Below are 22968 nucleotides of genomic sequence, written 5' to 3' on the forward strand. Positions count from 1 at the left end.
TTTTTTTTCAAAGGGGTGTTTCACCCCTTAAACATGAGTTAGCGCACGTATAAAAAAATACGTGTCTCTCTTAGATTTTCGCGTTTTACAATATATTTCATGGAGAATCAAATCGGTTCCGGACAGTTGTGAAACTTCTCTTGTAAGATAAATAAATTTAGAATTGTAAGACATACGTTATGAAAGAGAAATAAATAGTAAACTTTATTCTTATTTAATGTAAAGTTCAGATTAAATTTATTACTTTTATTATTACTTTTAAATTACTTACTCGATCTAGCAGCGCCAAGTATTTTTACATGAAAAATTTTTATATTTAAATTAAATTTTTTCATTTTACGGTTAATACTTACATACGGTTAATTCTTTAATAATTTTTTGTGGTAACACTTGAATTGAGCAAGATAACGCAATTTTGTGATAACGTTTTGAAGGAGAATTAAATAATCTCTATTTTAGTTGGAAGAGAAAATGTCTTTGAATGAATTGAATAAAATTATATAATAATTTTATTTAAGAGGAATTTAAATTATTTGTATTGGAATAGAAAAATTCTTCAATAAGAATGCAAAGATATACATATATGTACTTAGTTTTCATTGTATAAAAATTAAAGATAGTACACTTAGATTAAGTAAATATTAATAAAAATAGTATCACTTGGGTTTTACTTTTTAGATTGATAATAGAATTTAACTTGGCACCACAGTTGTTAATATCAAATCTTTCATATAAATGATACATATCATTACAGTTAATATTTATTATTTATTTAATTTAGTATGGAATTTAACTTGGCGTCAGTTGTTGATTTGTGAAATTTAACTTGGCACCACAGTTATATTGATACCAAATCGAAATAACTTGATAAAGAAGGTACCACTTGGGTTTTAATTTCTTAATTTGATAGAATTTAACTTGGCGCCACAGATGTTCATATCAAATTTTTTTGTACTACATATCATTAGAGTTAATATTTATTATTTATTTAATTTGGCATGGTATATTACACGGCAGTATCTCGCGCTATGTTTTAGCACTGAGACACTACCGTGTCTCCAGACATACTGTTGGATGTTCGATGATTATTGATACAGCATTCGTGTGCAGATAGAGTGGACTAAACTGTAGTAGAAAAATCATGTATTATCCGATTTTTACAATAATTAATGGGAATAATAATAAAGATTTGCAAAAGTATGTGTCCGCGCGAAGACAACCCATCTTTATACGTATTTTGGCTGTGAGAAGCGTGGAAAGATGTTTGGAGATGTGCTTTATAGATATTTTTTACAAATAATGTTTTTAAGTTTAATTTGTCAACCAGAAAATATTATACATTTACTCATCTGGAAATTAATGAATAAAATATATGATGGTGATAGATAACTACGAGGGCAAGTCAATAAGTTTTTAGCAAAACATAATAAAACACGTTTTTTTTTATCGATTCATTTTTACTTCTCAATATAGTCTCCTTTCAACTTGATCCAACGATTCTTCAACTTTTTCAAGCCATCTGAATAATATGATTTGTCCAACCCTTCAAAATAAGTCTCTGTTTCGGCGATGAACTGCTCTCTGGTGGTGAATCTCTTTCCTCCGAATCATTTCTTCAGGTTTGGAAACAGGAAATAGTCGCAGGGGGCTAAATCTGGCGAATATGCTGGATGGGGAAGCAATTCGTAGCGGAATTCGTTGAATTTGGCCATCGGTGCCGGGCACGTGTGAACCTGTACATTGTCTTGATGGAAGAGCACTTTCTTCTTCGCCAGATGGGGACGTTTTTTCTTTAAAATGTTGTCACTAAGGCTGCGTAGTAATAATCATTGATCGTTTGCTTCGACGGAAGGTAATCGATATGAATTATACCGCGTGCATCTCAAAAAACTGTAGCCATCTTTTCCAGCCGACTTCACGGTCTTCGCCTTCTTCGGAACTGGTTCACCCGGTGAAGTCCATTGTTTTGACTGTTCCTTCGTCTCGAGTGTGAAGTAATGGATCCGTGTTTCGTCCACAGTAATGAATTGACGCAGAAATTCATCTGGATTACGTTGAAACATCTCCAAACATTGTTTTGAAATCGTCACACGGTCGCGCTTATGGTCCACAGTGAGCAAACGCGGCCCATCTTACCGACAGCTTTTTCATACCCAATTGTTCGTGCAAAATTGAAATCACTGTGTCATGTGATATGCCTGTGGCCTCAACAAGCTGGCGCACTTTCACTCGTCGATCAGTCAAAACAATATCGTGGACTTTATCGATGATTTCTGACATAGCAGCCTCAATTGGACGTCCCGAACGAGGCGCATCACATGTGGATGTACGACCACGTTTAAATTCATTCACCCAATTGTATACAGTCGCAAATGCTGATGCAGATGTGCTATGAACATTATCCAACTCGGCTTTGATTTTTTTCGGCGTTAAACCTTTCATATGTAGATGTTTGATCGTTGCACGAAACTCGTTTTTTCCATTTTGCAAAAAATACAAAGGTTGTTCGCTTTAATCGTCTACAGAAATGAAACCACGCGATGAATTCCGCTCAAAATTTGACAATAATCAGCTGAAAGATGCTACTTGTCAAAAAGTAATGTGACATGACACTGCGAGTGCCCTCTGACAGATTTTCTAAGAACTTATTGACTTGCCCTCGTATACATATAGTGTACAGCTTTGGCAAAAAATATTAGACATTTATATTTTTTTCATCTGGAATTCTTTTGTCTGCATTGTTACTTATTGGTTACTGGCATTATACATAAGTTTGCAGGGTTCTTGAAACAAAGAAAATAATTTATGGCAAATATTATAAATCAATTTTTAAGTTAAAACGTTAAATAATAGTTAATAAGGTAAAAATATTAAGCAAAATGTCTAATATTTTTGACCAAAGCTACATACATAAATATTGTGCATATTTAATATTAATAATGCTTCTGTTTAAATAAGCATATGATCCAGCAGTTAACAAAAAAGGTATAATTATATTATTTATAGCATTATTTATAATATAATATTTAATACACTCAATAGATTCAGTTTTATATGTAGAGGAGATGGAAACGATATAAATTGTAATTTAGTCTTTCATAAAACAGTTATTGAACTAATGCTTTTAATATGTTTAACAAATCTTTCAGATTTAACATATTTTAATGTCTTCTTTTGAAGTAACGGTTTTACCGTATTTTGGTGGTGCATATATTGATAAGTAAAGTAAACTCAAAGCAGGAAAATAAAAGAGCTATAACAATAAAATAATATATTAATAATATATTAATAGAAATAATATACATATTTGAGGTTTCTTAAAAAATCGCTAAACTTTTTAGGATACCAAATTAAATGCATTGATTACATCTGAATGTTTTCATAACATCATTTAACAATACTTATAACTTTAATTATATGTGCAATATATATATATATAGCGAAGCATTTATATTTTTATACATGATTTTTATATCTTGTACATATTAAGAGTAATATCAATTAAATATTTAACCAAAGCGTTATTATGCTGACAGATCTATTTTCTTTATATTCTATTATTCTAGATATTTACAGTTTTTAAATAATCAATTTCTTTTATTTGATACAAGATAATTAAATTTATTGCGTAAATTGAGTAAAATGCATTTATTAGATATGCAAAAAAATAGATATACGCTTTTCCAAAATTATTTACATAAGTTTGTGAATGAAATAGACATTAGTAGTAATAATGTAGTAAGATATTTAAAAAAATCTCATAACTAAATACAATTTATATGTATTATAACATTAATGAGAAATATTAAAACATCAAAAGGTGGTAAAAAATTTTTAAATAACAAGAAATTAATTTAAATGTATATTATAATAATTGTTACTTTCAAATTGCATAATGTACTGTACATATTACCTGTCTTTTACGAAAATATGATTTCTGAGCAAATCGCGATAGTATTGTGTGGGTGGTGTGTGTGTGGGTGTGTGTGTGTGTGTGTGTGTGTGTGTGTGTGTGTGTGTGTGTGTGTGTGTGGTGTGTGTGTGTGTGGGTGTGTGTGTGGGTGTGTGTGCGTGGTGTGTGTGTGTGTGTGTGTGTGTGTCAAAATTTGATATCGTCTTTGGATTTGATACAAATTTTTAATATGTTTCATTCGGTCATATTCTTTATGAAATTAATCAGTAATAATAGTTATACATATAATTGATTATATATATTGAGTGTTCAAAATAAAGCGTTACACATTTTTATCTCGGAAACAAAGCACTTTAGAGAAAAACGTTTCATACAAAAGTTTTGTGACTTTGAAGTAAATATGAGATGATTTGACCTTGAATGGTGTTGTCAAGATCAGAGCAGGGTCACAAAGAATTTCTTTAACGAAACCTTCATTTTTTATTGCATAGGCCTATTTTCTGTTGCTGAACTAGTGTACACTTTTAGAACTTAAAGTGAGATAGGTATATGTCTGATATTTATCAAAAGCAAGAAAGAGAATTCTAGTGCAGGAACAGAAAACAGACCACGTATTCTTGCAGCTTATTTCGAGTTTTTCAAAACACTATAATAAAATATTTTTTCATTAAGTACTTTTCGAGTTATACAGCTTGAAAGTTATAGATATACCGCCGGCTAAGAGAGAGCATTATCTAAGGTGTTCGACCGACGGTTAAAATTTCTTGAATGTTGTTCAGGGACATGACAAATATTAAAACCTTGATAACATTTTAAGATCAATACATTGTCAAAATCAAGGCTATTAGAGAATTTCTCTAATTCTGAAAGTTACAGTACCGTCGGCATGAGAGAGAGGGGAGAGAGGGGGGTGAGGAGAGGAAGGGAAGGAGAGAGAGAGAGAGAGAGAGAATATCACCCAAGGTGTTCGACGGACGACTAAAACCTCTTGAATGTTGTTCAGAATCATGACCTGGATAACATTTGTTAAGATTAAGACCATTGGAAATTATTTCTTTTGTTTTCATTTTTACGTAAAATCAAGAATTAGAGAATTTCTCTCTCCCCTCCCCCTCCCTTCCTCCCCTCTCTCTCCCCTCTCTCTCATGCCGACGGTACTGTAACTTTCAAGTATAACTCGAAAAGTACTTACTGAAAAAATATTTTAGTATTTCAAAGAAAAACGGTTAGTCTCATTCAAAAAATTCTATGTACTCTTACTCTGACCTTGACAACCAAGGTCAACCTTACCATTCAAGGTTAATTTATCTCACGTCTCCTTCGAAGTCACAAAACTTTTATATAAAATGTTTTCCTGTAAAATGCTCTGTTTCCGAGATAAAAATTTATAATTTTATTTTAAACCCGGTGTGTGTGTGTGTGTGTGTGTGTGTGTGTGTGTGTGTGTGTGCGCGCGCGCGCGCGCGCGCGCGTGTGTAGAATAGTAATTTAGAGCGTATTCTAAAAATTTAAATAAATACATATTTTTAATTAATACTTATATCCCATTAATTAATTAACAGCCGGGAGACAAAGTTTAATAAATATTTTTATCTTAGAAATGATAATTTCACTGAAACATTCTCATTATAAATTAATTGTATCTACAATAGAAAAAATAGTTTTCTGTAAATATGTATAATAGAATCAATAATAGGTTAGATACGTATTTGAAAATATTAGATGTAATATAGTTCCATTTATTCCTTTAAGACCCAATTTTTCATTATTTGATTAACTTATGATTAAACTTAGTATGACATTTCATTCAATAGGCTTCATCCGTGACATTATAGATGAAGTCCAAGTCCATTGTATAAAACATCAGGTTAAGTCTAACCACAAATTAAACAGAAAATGAAAAACTAGGCTTTAGTATTATTTTTCAGAATTTCCCAAAAAGCATTTTTATTTGGAATTTGGATATATTCCCGAATATTGAGTATTTTAGAACTATTCTTTACTTTGAAATTTGTATATTCAGAGCGTTAAATCTGAACACTTGTGAAATACATTTCTTCTTTATATTTCAAAGCTTTATCTGCAGACTATATTTCCAATGAATGTTGTCTAAATATTTTTTTGGTGTAAATCAATAATTAAACCGTCAGCTCTGTTGCAATTTTCCGTCAATCATCAGATGGTGGCCCATAGAAAATTAATTCAGGGATTTGTCCTCCTTGGACACCGGTACCATTAGTACTTTCAGAACTACACTGAAATTGAAAATTCACACTGCCAACTGTTGCTTCCGACATACCTTCTTGACCGAAAAAGCTCAGTTCTCCACCGTCTAATATTGCACTTGCTGTGTATGAACATTCTGGCTCGATTTGTATCGGATTTTCAAAATATACATGAAATGTGTTACTCGAACCATCAGAGAAGAATTTAGTGTTATTCTCTGCCAAAACATTTCCAAGTCTCTTAAGTTCTATTTTAACATTATAATCGGAAGCACCAGACGAGCTTCCATATAGCCCAAAACCTATCACAAATATTCTCTTATCAACACTGAACTGAATTGAGTCACAACGACCTCTGTATCGCCATTGATTTGACCTATATGCACAGGATTGAAATCTATGGCAAACCTGCAAATAACAATTTTTTAAATTATCTAAAATTATAGCTAGTATGATATTTATTGCTAAGATATTGATAGATACTATCAAATAGCTATTTGATACTATCCGATAATTATCCGGAGAGATAATTATCTATAAGTACAAATACTATAGATATTTATTTGAAAATTCTTCACAAAGTCTTGTCTTTTCAATAATAAAATGACATAAATATAATACAGTTGAGGCTTTAAAATTTTCATATAATTTGTGGTTTTTACTTACCTGAGTTTTCAGCCCTTGACGTGGCTTGGTAGCAAAACAAAGTTGTGGTTTGTTACTGGCCGTAAAGTACAAAAATAAGTCAATTGTTTCTTGATGTGTTAGGATTCCTGTCTGGGCTGCACTGTTTGCAAACTCTTCAAGATTCATAGCAGGAAGTCTAATTAAATATAAGGCAGATCCTAAAAATGGAAAATATGTACACACATATACACACATACACACACGCGCGCGCACAAACATATACGCATGTATAGAGTGACTTAACATTTATTTTGAAAAGAAAAAAACATTTGCAATTATCTTACCTAATAATTGCCTTTGATTGGCGGGAATAGGTTCAAGATCTTGCCGTATGCATTCCGCAGAAGCCCATCGTAAAGCAGCATCCCATATATGAATTTCTTTGCAATTTAATGTCTCTCGAGATAAAACAGATTCGAGTGTATGAATATCAATATCCACAAAACCATCAGATCTTAGTGCCATTTCTGCCTGTCAATAGATTTTACTTAATGTTGAAGTTCAATCTCATATATCATTGTTACTTAATATTTTGTATAATTAATTAGTTATTTAATAATAATTTTATTGTTCCGATGATTATAATGTAAACGTTATGATTCAAAATTTGTTTTTTCTAGAAAGGTATAATTTATGAATTGTTTGTAATAAAACTTGTGTTTATTTGTTTAAGTAATATTCCATATATTAAAATTCCATACACGCACGCACGCCGCACGCATGCACTAACTTAACTTCATAAAAATTGTCGAAATTATCACAATTCTAGACGGTTAAAGAAAAGGTCGTTAAAATCATTAAAGCCCGTCTACAATACACGTAGTAAGCTTGGTTTAAGAAGTAAGAGTAAGAAATAAAATTAATTTATTTCGCTTACGCCTATAGGCCCGTCTACAATACAAAAGTAGGTGTAAGAGTAGGTGTAGATGTATATGCGAAATAAATTAATTTTATTTCTTACTCTTACTTCTTAAATTAAACCAAGCTTACTACTGTATTCTAGACGGGCCTTTATACTTAAAGGAGGCAATTCTTTAAAAAGTTGTAAAACGAAAATGATAAAAATGATATTTCATCATGTTAAGAATGTATTCTTTTTGTCGATATCATTTGATTAATCAAATTTTTATAAACCTCAAAAATAGTTTTTCGTCTTTTCTAAGAAACTTAATTTTTGGTTGTATTACGGTTTTGAAGTAAGACAGCAGGTGTAAGTAATATGTACAGGATATCTGAGACTACCTGCTTTAAATAGAAGGGAAGTGATTTTGATAAAAAATGTTTCAAACAAAATATAATTTGAGATGGACAGTAATGATAAAATCAATGTTCGAATAAATCAATTTTTGAAAGTCCTACGAAGGTCACCGTCATTTTTTAAAATGGAATTATATGATTTTTTTGTGTAATATAATTTGTCTAATTATTCTGCATATATAAATACTAAGGTAGAGATATCGAAAAATCAAAAGTTTATAAGATATTGATTCTTTATTTTGACACATTTTGTGATATGAAATATAAAATATCTTATAATTCATTTTTTGCTAACTGTACCTTAATACATTTATAAAATAACGAGATGAATCAATTAATGTGTGACGAACATATATAGTTTTCAAAAAAGATATACAATTTACAATATACAATTACATATTTTTTTTATAAATCAATTGTATATTTTCATTATATTAATTGATTCATTTTTTACACATAATTACCAAAAAATGAATAGTTTACCACATGTTTAACCACTGATTTCATGTTAAAATGTGCCAGAATAAAGTATAAAATATTTCGTATAAAGTATAAAATAAACTATTGATTTTTCGATATTTCTATCTTAATATACATAATTATATCTTAATATGCATATATTTTATATGCAAAATAATTAGAGATGTGTAAACATACGTAAGTATGCAGATCTGTTTCTTTAACATAATTTTTGTACAATATAATATAAAGTAACTTGATAACTAAAATTTTTCTCTCTTGACTACTATTGATAGAAAAATAAAAATATCTATTAGAACAGTAGAAGAATAACGTTTAAGTCTTGCGTATCTCGCGCGCGCGCGCATATCACAAGATTACGTAATAGAATTCGTACTAAACACGTTTCTTTTATTTTTACACGTTATTTTTTTTAACTGTTTCTTATTGCCATGACACTGTTTATTTCCCCCGTTCTTTACTTTCTGTTCATGCGTTATAGAATATAAACGTGTCGATTTTGCTCCAGTTCTTGAATTGTATATCTACCCGATTCTAATAAACTACATTTTATAGTTTCAAACCTGAGTCTCAACAGTATCATATTTATATTCTTATTTAATTCGTTCGTATTAATGTTTATAATAGAGCTTATAATTAATACCATTAATAAATACTAATGATATAATATTAATACAAAAATTATGAATATAAGTCAATATATTATCAATATTAATAATCAATATATTAGACTGAAATATTTTTATGAAGATAACTAATACAATTCATGAAATAATTATAAAAATTAATTACGTAGCAATAAAGAATTATTAAAGTATATATAAGTATTTTATATCAGTTATAAATATATAAATATTTTATATCTTAGAATTATAAAATATTTTCATATTGTATATGTTTATATATGTTATATTTTATTATATATGTTATTATTATATATGCTATATGAAAGGAATTGTTGCAAAATTCGTCACAAAATGTAACATTTCCATTATTGAAAAACGACCAATTTTATTGAAATTTTTCGTTTTATTTAATTATTACACTTAATACAAAGATCTGTACGAAATTATTCTTGACAAAAAGTACTAATAAATAACAGAGTCCAAAAATCTGCAGTTTTTGAAACAAAAATATTAGCATATGCTATAATTAAATATATGTATGGACTCATTTGACATTTATATTAAAACATTATAAATAAAGAAAATCTTTAAAGAATAGTAAAAATTTATTAGAACTATTGTCACATATTCAGTGACTAGTTATGGAGATGATATACATATAATATATAAATATATATATAATGTGTGTAATATTTTAAATACTTGCGGTATATTTATAAAAATATTACTTTTTAAAGAAATTTTGCCGACTATTTTTATTTGAAAAAAGCGTAGGGATGTATTACACGTATTTTGTAACAAATTGAAAAAATTATAAAAATTACAGATTTTTCTATATTGTATTTGAAAGTAATACAAAAGAAAGTTTGACGGCGATTTAAAACCTGAATGAAATATTATTTCATCAATAAGAAGCAGACATATTTTTAAAAAATAGTTATGATAAAATGAGAAAATTGCCATTTAAACTTTATAATTGTATTCTTAAATATGAATATTGACCTTATTATACTGTTTCATATGTACATCACGTTCATTTTTATACGGAAAATATAAGTTTCCAATTCCAGTCACTTTTTTACAGAAACTACACTTGATATATTTTTAAAACGTGCAGAAATTTCATTAGTCGTGCACTTTCTACAAAATATTCTTTAATTGAACATAAATATTAACTGAAAATCCCCCATTTGGAGTGTTTAGGGCAAATAACATTTTAATATAAATCGGGTTATAAAAAGGATAAAACAAATAATATTATTCTATAAGTATGCAATCATGCGATTAAGAGATTCAATACAATTGTATATAAAAATTATATTTTTTTATTTAACTGATTATTTCATTAATATTTGTTGCTGTATTAGAGATATCGTTATGATTGATTTTACCGCGCTCGTATTCATCTATTAAATTATCCTGATACATGATATTTTGTGTGACTTCAATCTGATCTAACTTATTATCCGGAAAATAAGGTTCACTTCGTGTTCGAAAAAGCGAAAGAGACAAATTATCATCTGCGAGAATGTTCGTACAGCAATCGTTTTCCGAAAGACTCAAACAGTGCGGTATCGATAATCTGCCTTTGAAACTTTCGCAATTGTCATCGTTCAATACGCCACTGCTTTTACAGGTACGTCGATATCGCAAACTGTCAAATTTATTGTCATAAACACAAGAATGTAAACTTGAAATATGATTGACTGAGTCACTGGAAGGACTTGAGTCATCTTCAAGCGTTCTGTCCAAGTTCTTGTCACTCAAAGTAATGGTTCTTAGCGTCCGTTGCATTTGACTTACTTGTGCATCAATCACCTCCCAGCAACGTTGCATGAGATTAGGTTCTTCAAATAGGCGAGATTGACTCAGAAGTAAACATGCGTTTTTTGCTGTAAGACTCGTCTCTAAATAATTAACACACGCCCGTGCCAGGTGTGGAACTATATATTTTTTCGCGACGTATAATGTCGCCAAAACTGTATCTGCTTCTAGTTGCACTTCGTCACAATACATATATCTAAAAAAAAGAACAAATATTATGATCATATAAACTATAATCTATTTTCAGAAAGAATGAATAATGAATATCGTATTTGCCAAGCGCTTTTTTGTAGATAGAGCGAATTAAATTAAGTCAAAAAGTCCTGTACCATTTTGCAATTTTCATCATGAGATATTTAACGAGATATTAATTACTAAAATTGCCGCATATTGGTCTTCAATAATTTTTTACTCAAATAGGTACTATCAACTTTTTTTAATACAAAAGAATTTTTTAATACCATATTTTCTCATGTTGGTAAAAATAGTTGCCAATAAGAAAATGCAGTACTAAAAAGTTGATCAAAAATTCTGAAAAAATTCTTAAAGCTCTATGAGAAGAAAATAAGCAATTTTTGTCTCTTGCTGTTTTTCTATAAAGTTGATAGCATTTGAATAAAAAATTATTGAAGACCAATATTTGGCAATTTTTAGTAATTAATATCTCATTAACCATTGCGGAAATGGCAATAGTAGAAGACTTCGACTCAGTTTAATCTGCTCTATCTATAAAAAGTGCTTGGCAAAAGTCTCGCGGGACACCCTGTATAATCATGAATCATCATAATAAATATCATATAATTTTCTTCTGATAATAAAAATTGTTTATTTTGGTTTAATTCTTCTTTTATATACAGGATAGTTTATTTTAATCACTCCACTAAAATATTTCAAAATTCTTAAGTTTGAGACAAAAATGTTTCAGACAAAAGTTGTTCAATTATTAGGAGTAAAAAAGTTGGTGATCTTAATTGGCCTTAAAAAGATATTCTCAGGGTCAAATCAAGGGCACCTAAAATTTCTTTAATTTAAACTCCTATTTTTTATTTCATATTCATGTTGTTAATTCAAAACACTAATAAAATATTTTTCACATAAGTATTTTATGTGAGACCTGAAAGTTAACGTTTAGTCAACTTATTATTTTAAGGAGATCCCATAATCGTCTATTTTATCCACTAAATGCAATAATTTTTGTGCCGCAATTTCTTCCTTCCTTTTTTACAGATTTGAAAATCTTTCCAAATTTAAAATATACATATGTAATAATAACTATAAAAATTAATTAGATTTTCCGTAGATTTCCATAGGTTTCATCGCTTTCTCTCTTTCGACATTTTTATTCATCGAAGTTTATTATGATTTGTATTTGTCCTATTTATTATTACATATGTAATGAAATCGCGAATGTGCGTAGCAGCCATCGCGCGAGTCCTTTGGTGCGGTGCGGTGAGACGTGTGAGTGGCGATGCCGAGCGCTAAGCAACGGCGCGATGGCTGCTACGCACATTCGCGATTTCATTACATATGTAATAATAACATATGTAATAAAATAAATAGGACAAATACAAACCATAATAAACTTCGATGAATAAAAATGTCGAAAGAGAGAAAGCGATGAAACCTATGGAAATCTACGGAAAATCTAATTAATTTTTATCGTTATTATTACATATGTAATGAAATCGCGAATGTGCGTAACAGCCATCGCGCGAGTCCTTTGGTGCGGTGCGGTGAGACGTGTGAGCGGCGATGCCGAGCGTTAAGCAACGGCACGCTTCCCCTCTTGCCTCTCCTGCCGTCGCATCCATCGTTTGTCAAACTGGGCCGGGCTAAATCTCGAGCGACCGGAGCCGTTTCTATTCTTTCTATAAGCGCGCTCTCATTAGTACAATTTCAAACTTTAATATCTCGATTATTATTACGGATATCGCTAAACGGTACAGGACTTTTACATATGTTTATTTTGATCCCATCTACCTTCCTGTGGGAGATTGGAAGAGTGGGGCTGGACACCCTGTATATACGCATTAATACGGTTTATGGAGTTTATATCGAGGACAAACAAAATTTTTGAAATTGAGATTTTTACCATTTCTTAGTTCAATGGCGTCTAGAATTATCGAGGTAGAAAGTCTGACCGAAACCACTTTTTTTACCTCCGGTCGAAAACGAATATTTGGTTTTTATTCAATTTCGGCCGAAACCGAAATTTTTGGATAAGATTTACAAAAACTATAGAGTCTAATCAAAATCACTTTTTTAGTTTCGACCGAAACCGAAACCGAAATCAAAATTTTTGGATAAATTTTATAGAAACCATATGATTTTTAAAGTCATTGAAAAATATCAAAATATATGAAATTTATGTATTCTTTTAAAAATAAGATTTGATTAATATCTTATTATTCCTTAAATTATAAGGAATTTCAAGCACTAGACTTGTGGCGACTTGGCAAGTAAAAAAGGATAAAGAAGGAAGAGAGAGCACCAGCGCAATTTGCAGTAATTAGCGCCAATCGGCCGATGATAACATATTGATGATGTTTTTTGAACCTCTCATTGGCGCGTTGCAATTTGTACAGTTTCGGTTCACTTACTGAAATTTTATCTTAATTTCTACCGAAACCGAAATTAAACTGAAACCCTAATTTTTTATCGAAACCTAATTGAAACTAACCGAAACCGAAATTTCAGTCGAACACTAGTTATCAACATCATGACATTTGCATGATATAAAAGCTTTGCAATCTGTACTTATTGTAGTCCACAGACTATTTCACATGAACAATCAACGTCGAGTTTTCAGAATTGGACTTAGACACTTAATTCAATATGAAAATTCATTACGAAAATTTAGGGTTGGGTAGTAACTATAGTTAATAAGTTAAAAGTTAAATATATATATTGTATATATAAAGTTAATAACTTTTAACTTAATTTAGTTAATTTTAAATGAATTAATTTTTAATTTAATTTTGTTACTTTTCAACTTTAACTTTTTAAGTTAAAGTTTTTTTATCTCTTTAATGCCAATATCGTTTTCTATAAAATTTTAAACATTATTACAGAGAATTAGTTTGGAAAAAGCTCAATGATCGTGTGATGGGTGCGACGTTCGTAATGCCCAAAGATGAACGTGAGTTGGGTCTGTATTTAGAGAACGCTATCAGTGCTATTGCGACATGTTATTCTTGTTTTACATACGTCTAATGAGCGATAAAAAAGAATAATATTTTATTTATGTATAATTTTTAAAGAGCGTGCCGACATGGCCAACATAAAGAGAAGTACAAGATTACTTACATTTTAAATTTTATTTTTTTTTTGTATAATATAAATATCAAAATATGAAAATACCTATGTAAAAATACTAAAAATCAGGTTTTTATTGTACAGGAGATATCTTTGTTATTTCATTTAATTTACAAATAAAATATTAAATTTTTCTGATGATCTATATTGTAATTGTTTTATTATTTAAAATAATTTAATTTAAAAAAGTGTAGGATATTTTCAAAGATACCAGAAGGTTTGCGGATTATCGCCGTGTTTTTATCCATTACTAATGCCAACGTTTCGTGAACCTTGTTATAGGTGTGCAAATTATTTTGAATCGAATCGAATCAGTGGATTCGTTTTAGAATCTGAGAAATTCGAAACCGAATAAGTTCGAAAATTTAAGTCATCGATGACTCGATTTCAAATCACTCGTCTGTTTTATATGCTTTATTTATGCGCGACTGACTCTCTCTCTCTCTCTCTCTCCCTTCCCCCTCTCCTCCCTCCCTCTCTCTCCCTTATATATCTCCTGCGACCAATCTTGTATCAGCGCATATCTTCGTGCATGCGCGCGCGGTGTGAAGAAAATGCTATTCATTTTGTTTAAGCCAATAACACTGAAATAAAAGTATAAATTTAGCGCAATAATTAGCTTTAAATTAAGTTTCGACACATTGAAAGAAATATTTTGTACGTATAACTATTCATTTTGTTGATGTGTGATTAACAAAAACTTTCTTACTTTTTCATTTAAAAATTGCATTGCCCTAACCAAAATTTACAACCAAATTTTGATTATAACAACAAATTTGGTTAAAATAACAAAAATTTTGGACAATATAATTTTTAAATGAAAAAGTAAGAAAGTTTTTGTTAGTCACATATCAACAAAATGGATGGTTGAATTGTTATACGCACAAAACATTTCTCTCAGTGCAGATGCCTGACTTAAAACACGTGTATTCGGAAAAACGTTTCTAATAAACGGATATGCTAATTATACGTGTAAACGTTTATTACAAGTCAACATTTTTCTAAAAGTGAATATAGACGGATAAACGTTTCACGTATCTTCGAAAAATGGAATAAAATCAGAGCCCTAGAGTTATAATGTGACTCTTTATGTACTAGAAACAGACTCATAAAAACTAATTTTAAAAATAATGAAGTATTTTCGATGACGGTCCAGATCTTTTTAAATAAACGAGAAAATAAATCACTTTCAACGTGCAGGTATTATCAAAAAGTATTGTTTTTAATACATTTATGTCACATTATCAACTTTTTGATATACTTGTACATTCAAAATGAATATTTTTCAGTTTTTAAGTTTTTTTTAGCTGTCAGTGTGTGAAAATTTGATTCGAATTCGATTCGATTCGATTTGGCGTAAAGATTTCAGATTCGATTCGATTCGTTTTCAAACGTGTCACAGATTCGATTCGATTTGATTCGATCTTGCAAATGCTTGATTCGCACACCTCTATTTGTCGTTCACTTCATCAGGGTGAGGAGCACACTGATATACTATCTTCCGGATTGTATGAAAAAGAACGTTGTTTATAAAATATTTTATAAAGATTGTGATGCCTTCTACGTTAACAGACTGAATAGAAATTAAATACTAGTAAAGAATTTCAGAGCACAAGAATCATATTAATAGAAACACCAATACCGATTCGGTAATTACGAACACACACATAGGAGGAATTATAATTACGTTTTTAATTGGAGCGATATTAAGGTACTAGAATACGGAATATTTTTTAGAGAACAGACTAATTTCGGAAACGTTATAAAAGGTATAGTTAAAAAAGATGGGGAAAATGATCCCCCTCGAATCATACATGATTAACCTTTGTCTTTGTATGTCATTGTATTGAATTTCATAACGATAACACTATAATTCCTTTAACGAGAGTTTTAAGATTATGCATTAATTATGTAATTTCTTGAATCTGCGGTTCATGTCAGGATTTCTTTACTCTGGCTAGTGAGTTAGAGTGTGTCATTTTTATTGTTAATATATAACATTAATAGAATGTCATTTATAGAAAATTTAAACAAGTGACACAAACTTATTTGATAATGATGTATTCTGCTTTCTTCCAAACTGGAGTTGAGAACATCTTGAAACCTCTCAATTGAATTCATTGATGATGGCGGAGAGATATTAAAACGTTTGAAATAAATGCTTTTTTAACATATACAGGTAATTACACAACATGAACCGATCGTGATTCTCATTTGTCCATTTACTTTTGTATCGTTTTTTGAAAATATTATTTAGTTGAATACAGTCTACTTTTTCTTCTCTCTTCTTCCCATAAACGTCCAGAAAATCGATAAAATTGTAACTCAGGATATTGTTTCGTTTTTATTATTGAACACCTATTGCACAACCCTTCCGATTTGATTCTTTTTTAATAAATTATAAAAAACTTGGAATATTATTCATTTTCGGCTTTTGTCGATATTCCCAGAATTTCAAAAAGTGATTATCGAGCGGCGATGTTTGAGCTACCTGCATAGCATATGTAATGATGTATCAATGACACATAAATCGTATGTGTGTGAGTCCTATTGAATCGATAAAACAGACGATTTTAGGATCTCCTTAAAGCAATGAAGAAAGGATGATGATCTTGATTGATTTTGATATGCTGAATTCAAGCTCAGCTTACCTTGAACTTTTTATTCTATCTTATTTCAAATACATTTTTTATTATACCTCATCGTAAGAGGCAACGGGAACTCATGTTAATAAAGTATCCTAAAGAGAACAGAAAGCTATTATGTCCACGCCATTATTCCTGGATAGTGTTAAAAGTAGAATTAGAATGGAAAATGTATTTTTAAAAATTCAAGATAACCTCGATCTGAACTGAAGATAGCATGTGAAAGTTATCATCTTCTGTTTGTCTAACTTAATTGCTTTAAGATAGTGCATTGACTAAACGTTGATCTTTTAATTTTCAAGCATTATAACATTGAAAGTACTTAATAAAAAAAAAAAACTTTATTATAGTATTTTGAAAAAATCTTTTTGTGAAGTTAGTTACATGAATGAATGAATTTGATATATAAAAAAGGCATGTAAGAGATGGAAATTTATAACGTTTTTCACTAGTAGAATTGGTACGCACTCAGTGCACATTAAAGCTGTTGTACACTAATCTAAACTGAATGTGAAAGTGAGATATCTCAATTAATAAAATACCTAATGTATATTTTATCAAATACCACAATAAAATGTATTGAGGATTTTACAGTTTAATTTATTTCTATATTTTTATTAAACGTACATCTTTCGTCGATTTGTGTACGTTGATTTGTGTACGTCGATTTGTGTACAACGGCTTTAAAGTGCACTGAGTGCGCACCAGCTCTGCCAGTGAAAAACGCTAATTGCGATTTTTCCGTGATAATGGTTGGTTTTTTCTCGCTCGGCTCACTTCGTGTTGCGAGAGTGACTGTCAACATAAGATGTTTTGACAGCTCACAAAGGTTAGATTTTTGTGATTGATCTGTATACTTGTAAACTTGTATATATGTATACTTTCTGTGTAAGTATACAGGGTACTTACACAGAAAGTATACAGGGTATTCCTAAATTAAATGGCCAAACTTTAAATATGAATTTAAGACCTTAAAACAATTTTTAAGAGATATTGACTTCTGAAGTTACAGAACTGTACAGGAATGAATAATGTCGAAATAAGGTCTATCCTCTTTTTTATTGCTTTACAATAATCAAAATTTAGTTATTAAATGTTTTATTCAAAATGATGGCCTCCAGCCCGGAGACAAGCATTGCAACTATCAATGAGAGACCGAGTGGCTGATTGATATTGTACGTCTGTAATTTCTTTGCACGATTCTTCGTTTTAATGATTGAAGGTCATTAGCAGACTCACTCCATATACTTTTTGTGCTTCAGAGTATCCCATACAAAAAATCTAATTAAATTCGGTGAACGCGGAGGCCAAGCCACAAATCCAGAGGCCAGCACGATCGATCCATCTTCTAGCAAAATGAATATTAAACTACTGTCGAGGACCTCTGCCATGATGATGAACAGGACAGCCATCCAATTGAAACCAGGCGTTCACTCTCATATTCAAAGAAATTTTTTCCAAAAGATCATAAAATTCATTATTATAAAAATGCGAGAAATCCATTTGCATTCAAGCGAGCTGGTAGAAAAATAGGGTCCAATTAAAATATTGCTCATTATTCCCATACATTACATTGAAAATTGTGATGGAAATGTTGTTCATGGATTGCTCGAGGATTCTCATGTGACCAAACATGACTATTTTAAAAAAAATACTTTGCCTGGTAAATATGTCTGTCTGTCCTCATATCCTCATCTGTCCACAAAATGTGAAAATTGTGGATCATTACCTGTTTTATTTAAAAACCAATTGCAAAAAATGTTTTCCTGCATGGCATATCAGCCGGTAATAAATATTCATATTGAAGGTGGTATGAATGGTGTCCATCGACTGAAAGTGTCTTCCATGTGACTGTGGATGAAATTCCTAACACAAATTTTCGGGTATTTGTTGAAGGTTTTTGGTCGAAATGTTGCAATGTGATGGCTGTTCTTCTTTTATTTTGCAGTGATGCAAAAACTTTATCAGTCCAGAGAATCATATTAAATAATCCAGTTTCCTTCAGTCGTTAAAATATTAAAGCCTTGACTTATTTGGTAATCTTCTGTTCAGAAATCACGCGGAGTATTTACGGCGAGCAGCGTTAACACTTCCATCACAAAATCCATATAAATATACCGTATCGGTATATTCATAATTAGAATACGTACAAGACATGATTGTAAATTTGTTCCACAAAAGCATTCAACGAACTAATAGCTATGAACTACAAGTTATAGCACGAGCTTTACAAACGAAAGCCTATTAATGAACTTCGAGCTTCAAAATAAAAACAAGAAATGTTTTTCACACAATTATTCATTCCTACAGTTTTGTAATTTCAAAAGTCAATATCTCTTGAACGAAGCATTTGCGAGAATACTTGCAAAGGAAAATTTTGTTTGTTTTGAAGTTTTAAATTCATATTTAAAGTTTGGCCATTTAACCCAAGAACACCCTATATGATATTAAAAGTTAAATAGCGCGCGCATCTGTCTTATATGATATGAAATAAAAAATGGAAGTTTAAAATTTTAGATGATGACCTTGACCTGACCTTAAGAACTTTTTCTTAAGGCTAATCAAAATCACCATCTTCTTTTCCCCTAATAACTGAATAACTTTGTCTGAAACATTTTTGTTATTAAGGAGATATTTTAAGATATTTTCAGATAGTGGATTGATTAAAAAATGGTCCACTCTGTATACTTATTTACTACTTTCTTACACATGTATACATTATATTTTATAATAACAAATAGCGTAGTGTGAGCCGGAGAAAACCATTTGAGTTCTTTAGAAGATTTAAGGATCAAACAACTTTTTCGGTATAACATCAATAACTTTGGACAAGAAGTGCTTCTAAATTATTTTAGGGTTCTTGTGTTTTACCTCAATAACGCAAGAAAAGCTGCTGGTTCAACATCAGGCACTTCTATATCCCTTTTATTTTCAGGTAACCCTCCGTAAAACATAGCATAAAATACAGAACTGCCAGTAGCAAGAACATATTTATGTGCTGGTATTGTTTGTGTGTGACCTATGATATTAATATGCGATATAATATTTTGGGATAGTCGTAATTGAGAAAAAGCATAAGGTAATTTAAACAAGTACCTGGACTGCCAACGATAAATATAATATCGGCCATGAGATGATTATTAAACATGGCCGCGTTTCGTTCTCGGACTGTTGGTTTTGTTGCTTGCCAATTAGGATCTTGGGTGCAATCTCCGGGTGATGGTAAATTTAATTGAGTCACGGGTGATGATAAGGAAGACAAAGGTGATGCAGGCGCACTCAATGGCTGATTGACTGTAGTTCCTTCGCGTTGTAATACAATAGATGAAGAGAGTGGACTCACCGATGATGGTGAATCTGATGTATTACTTGGAGATTCCGCTAGAATTAAAAAAAAACTTTTTATTATGTCAGATAAATCAAATACATTAAACATAAAAATTTTTTAAATATCAGGCACTAAAGTTTTGAAGTCGCTTTCTATATCACTAGCTAAAAGACAGATAGCTATGTAATGAGCTCAAAGCTCGAAATAATCATAAGATTTGCAATAAATAATACAGTAATTTGAATCTGTATTCAGATCTTTAATTAACATGTAAAATGTTAAATAATATTGACGGAAATTGAAGTGAAGTTTGTTTAGATTTTTCTAAAAATAAGCATATTATATTTTCAATAAACAAATTTGCAGTATGTTTGACAACAAATTCAATCCAAAATTGCTAACAAATTTTCATCAACTGTATTTGCATCAAGCTTGTGCTTTGTTGACGGAGCTAATTCTTAATTAGTCACAGAATTGCTGATCTAACAACTGTAAGAAATAAGTGACAACACGAGAAAAATATCAACGCGCTCCGAGATTCGAACCGAGGCCTGGTCTGCTTCGAAATGGTAGACTTCCGTCCTGCCATTGAGCCACACAGCCCTGACGCTTCTCTGTTGTGCCTATTTCCTTTACATTTTCTTACACCAGAATAGCGGCAAAAATTGTGCAGAATTTGCTAAATGTAGATGCTATTCTATTTCTGGTGCCAGTCTGCATTAACTGTATAGCAACTCTATAGTCTACATGATTTTTATCATAAATTTGCTATCATATTTTCCTGACAAAGTTGACTATATTACTACTAGCATTTTATACAACAGCATTATATATAACGAGATTCCATATCAAATCTAAATCTTTCTGTCAACAATTTGTAGTAAATACTTCGCAGAATCTCGATAGATTTAATTGCTCGATTCATTCAGGTCTTAGTGCTTAAATAATATTTTCATTGTGAATTTATCCAGTTTTGCAAATATATCCAGTTTTGCAAACTGCGCGTCAAAATTATTTTCAGTCTTGAAACGTAATCATAAACTGAACTAGAGTAATAATATTACAAATTAAACTGACAAGCAATTTTAACAATATTTAATGTTAATAAGCATCTTAAATCCTATCAATAATTTAGCATGAGTATTATTAAAATTGCTTATCAATTTAACTTGTGATATTACACTAGTTTGGCTTGTGATTATGTTTCAAGACTGAAAATAATTTCGGCACACAATTGGCAAAACTGGATATGTATACAAATTCACTTCGAAGATATGACTCAAATGTTAAGATCCAGCTCAAACCGATAAGGCTTTCGTTATTCAGCTGCATATTCATATTTGCGGTTTTAAGACTTTGTTTAATTACTTAATTTATTTATTTTTGGAAACGCTATATTTTATTTTATTATTAACATATATCTTATAACTTTTTGTGATCCATTGTACCAAATTTAAAAATCCACTACAAAATTTAAATCATTCAAAATTATGTTGAAAATATATAATAGTATTAAATTCATCAAAGATAATTTTGTGTGCGCGTGTGTAATGGAGACGTAAATTAGGTCTGATTAGATAAGATCTTAAGTTCAATATTTTTATATGATATTTTTAGGATATTCTGAGCACACATTTGAAACACATCTCTCTTTTTCCACGAATTAAATAAAAACTGTAAAATTCAAAACAATATCTGTTATCTTTGATTTGACAATACACTAATCATATTATTTACCGTCAGTATACATTGTTTAGAATGTCCAGAAGAATATCATTATTTTAATTTTCTTGTTATAATAATTGAGCGTAATTTTGCTTGATTTTCATTTAATTTTTCTTATTAATGGGTCAATTCTAAACAGAATTGTAAGACTCGTAACGTGTTCTCGTAAAACTTACACACACACAAAAACTTATGACTATTCTAATTTTATGCGTACGTATCGTAAGACGTACGATTATTCATAAATATTTACGATTTCTTGTAAATTTTATGGCTAGTAAGAAGCTGTCTGTAAAAATATTATATAAAGATATAAGATACTCAAAAATTCTTACAAGTCTTACAGGAATATGTTACGAGCCTTTGATTGAGCATTTGATTGAGCATTTGATTGAGAATCAAATTAATAAAAATTGCTTGCCAATTTAATTTGTAATATTATTATAGTTTAATTGCATTTATAAATCCGGAAAATTTCGGCGCGCAATTCGAACGACTACAATGTGGTATATATGCATGTATATATATATAGTATATATATATATATTATATATATATAGTATATATATATATATACCTATAAAATTCACACATTGAATTATTTAAGCATTAAAGATCCAGGTTCGATCGTGATAGGCATTTAATTTCTAATTCTTATTAGTTGTGTTCTCACATGTACGATTTAAAAATAAGAATTCTTATTGTTTTTTTATTAATTCACGTATTCTCGATTATACGGATGTCAGATAGTAGGTAGCACTTTTTCGCGACACTATAGGAATATGCACGACATGAACAATACGTAAAGTAGGTAGATGTGTGTAAATGACTTTAGGAATCTGCCATTAGAAGATAGTGCATTGAGTCTGAAATACCCTGCACACCGCGCGCGTACATGTACACAATGTGTGTCTGTGTGTGTGCGTGCGCGTGTGCGTGCGTG

The 22968-nt window shown here is 30.3% G+C and overlaps 2 protein-coding genes across 2 annotated transcripts in view; one reads left to right on the plus strand and one right to left on the minus strand.

The window, feature by feature from the left end:
* Positions 1 to 22968, plus strand: part of Brf (Brf RNA polymerase III subunit) — a 74301-nt gene that overhangs the window by 26476 nt on the left and 24857 nt on the right. The window lies entirely within an intron of this gene.
* lute (BTB/POZ domain containing protein 3 lute) overlaps positions 5638 to 22968 on the minus strand; it is a 21110-nt gene continuing 3779 nt past the window's right edge. The window contains exons 2-7 of the mRNA XM_018456397.1: positions 20069 to 20353; positions 19844 to 19991; positions 10992 to 11208; positions 7110 to 7296; positions 6805 to 6983; positions 5638 to 6546 (exon numbers count right to left, since the gene is read on the minus strand). Coding sequence (XP_018311899.1) covers positions 6082 to 6546; positions 6805 to 6983; positions 7110 to 7296; positions 10992 to 11208; positions 19844 to 19991; positions 20069 to 20353 — 1481 coding nt within the window. The 3' untranslated portion in view covers positions 5638 to 6081. The remainder of the gene's footprint in view (positions 6547 to 6804; positions 6984 to 7109; positions 7297 to 10991; positions 11209 to 19843; positions 19992 to 20068; positions 20354 to 22968) is intronic.

The sequence above is a fragment of the Mycetomoellerius zeteki genome, unplaced genomic scaffold (assembly GCF_001594055.1).
Source record: "Mycetomoellerius zeteki isolate Tzet28-1 unplaced genomic scaffold, Tzet1.0 scaffold579, whole genome shotgun sequence".
Taxonomy (NCBI): domain Eukaryota; kingdom Metazoa; phylum Arthropoda; class Insecta; order Hymenoptera; family Formicidae; genus Mycetomoellerius; species Mycetomoellerius zeteki.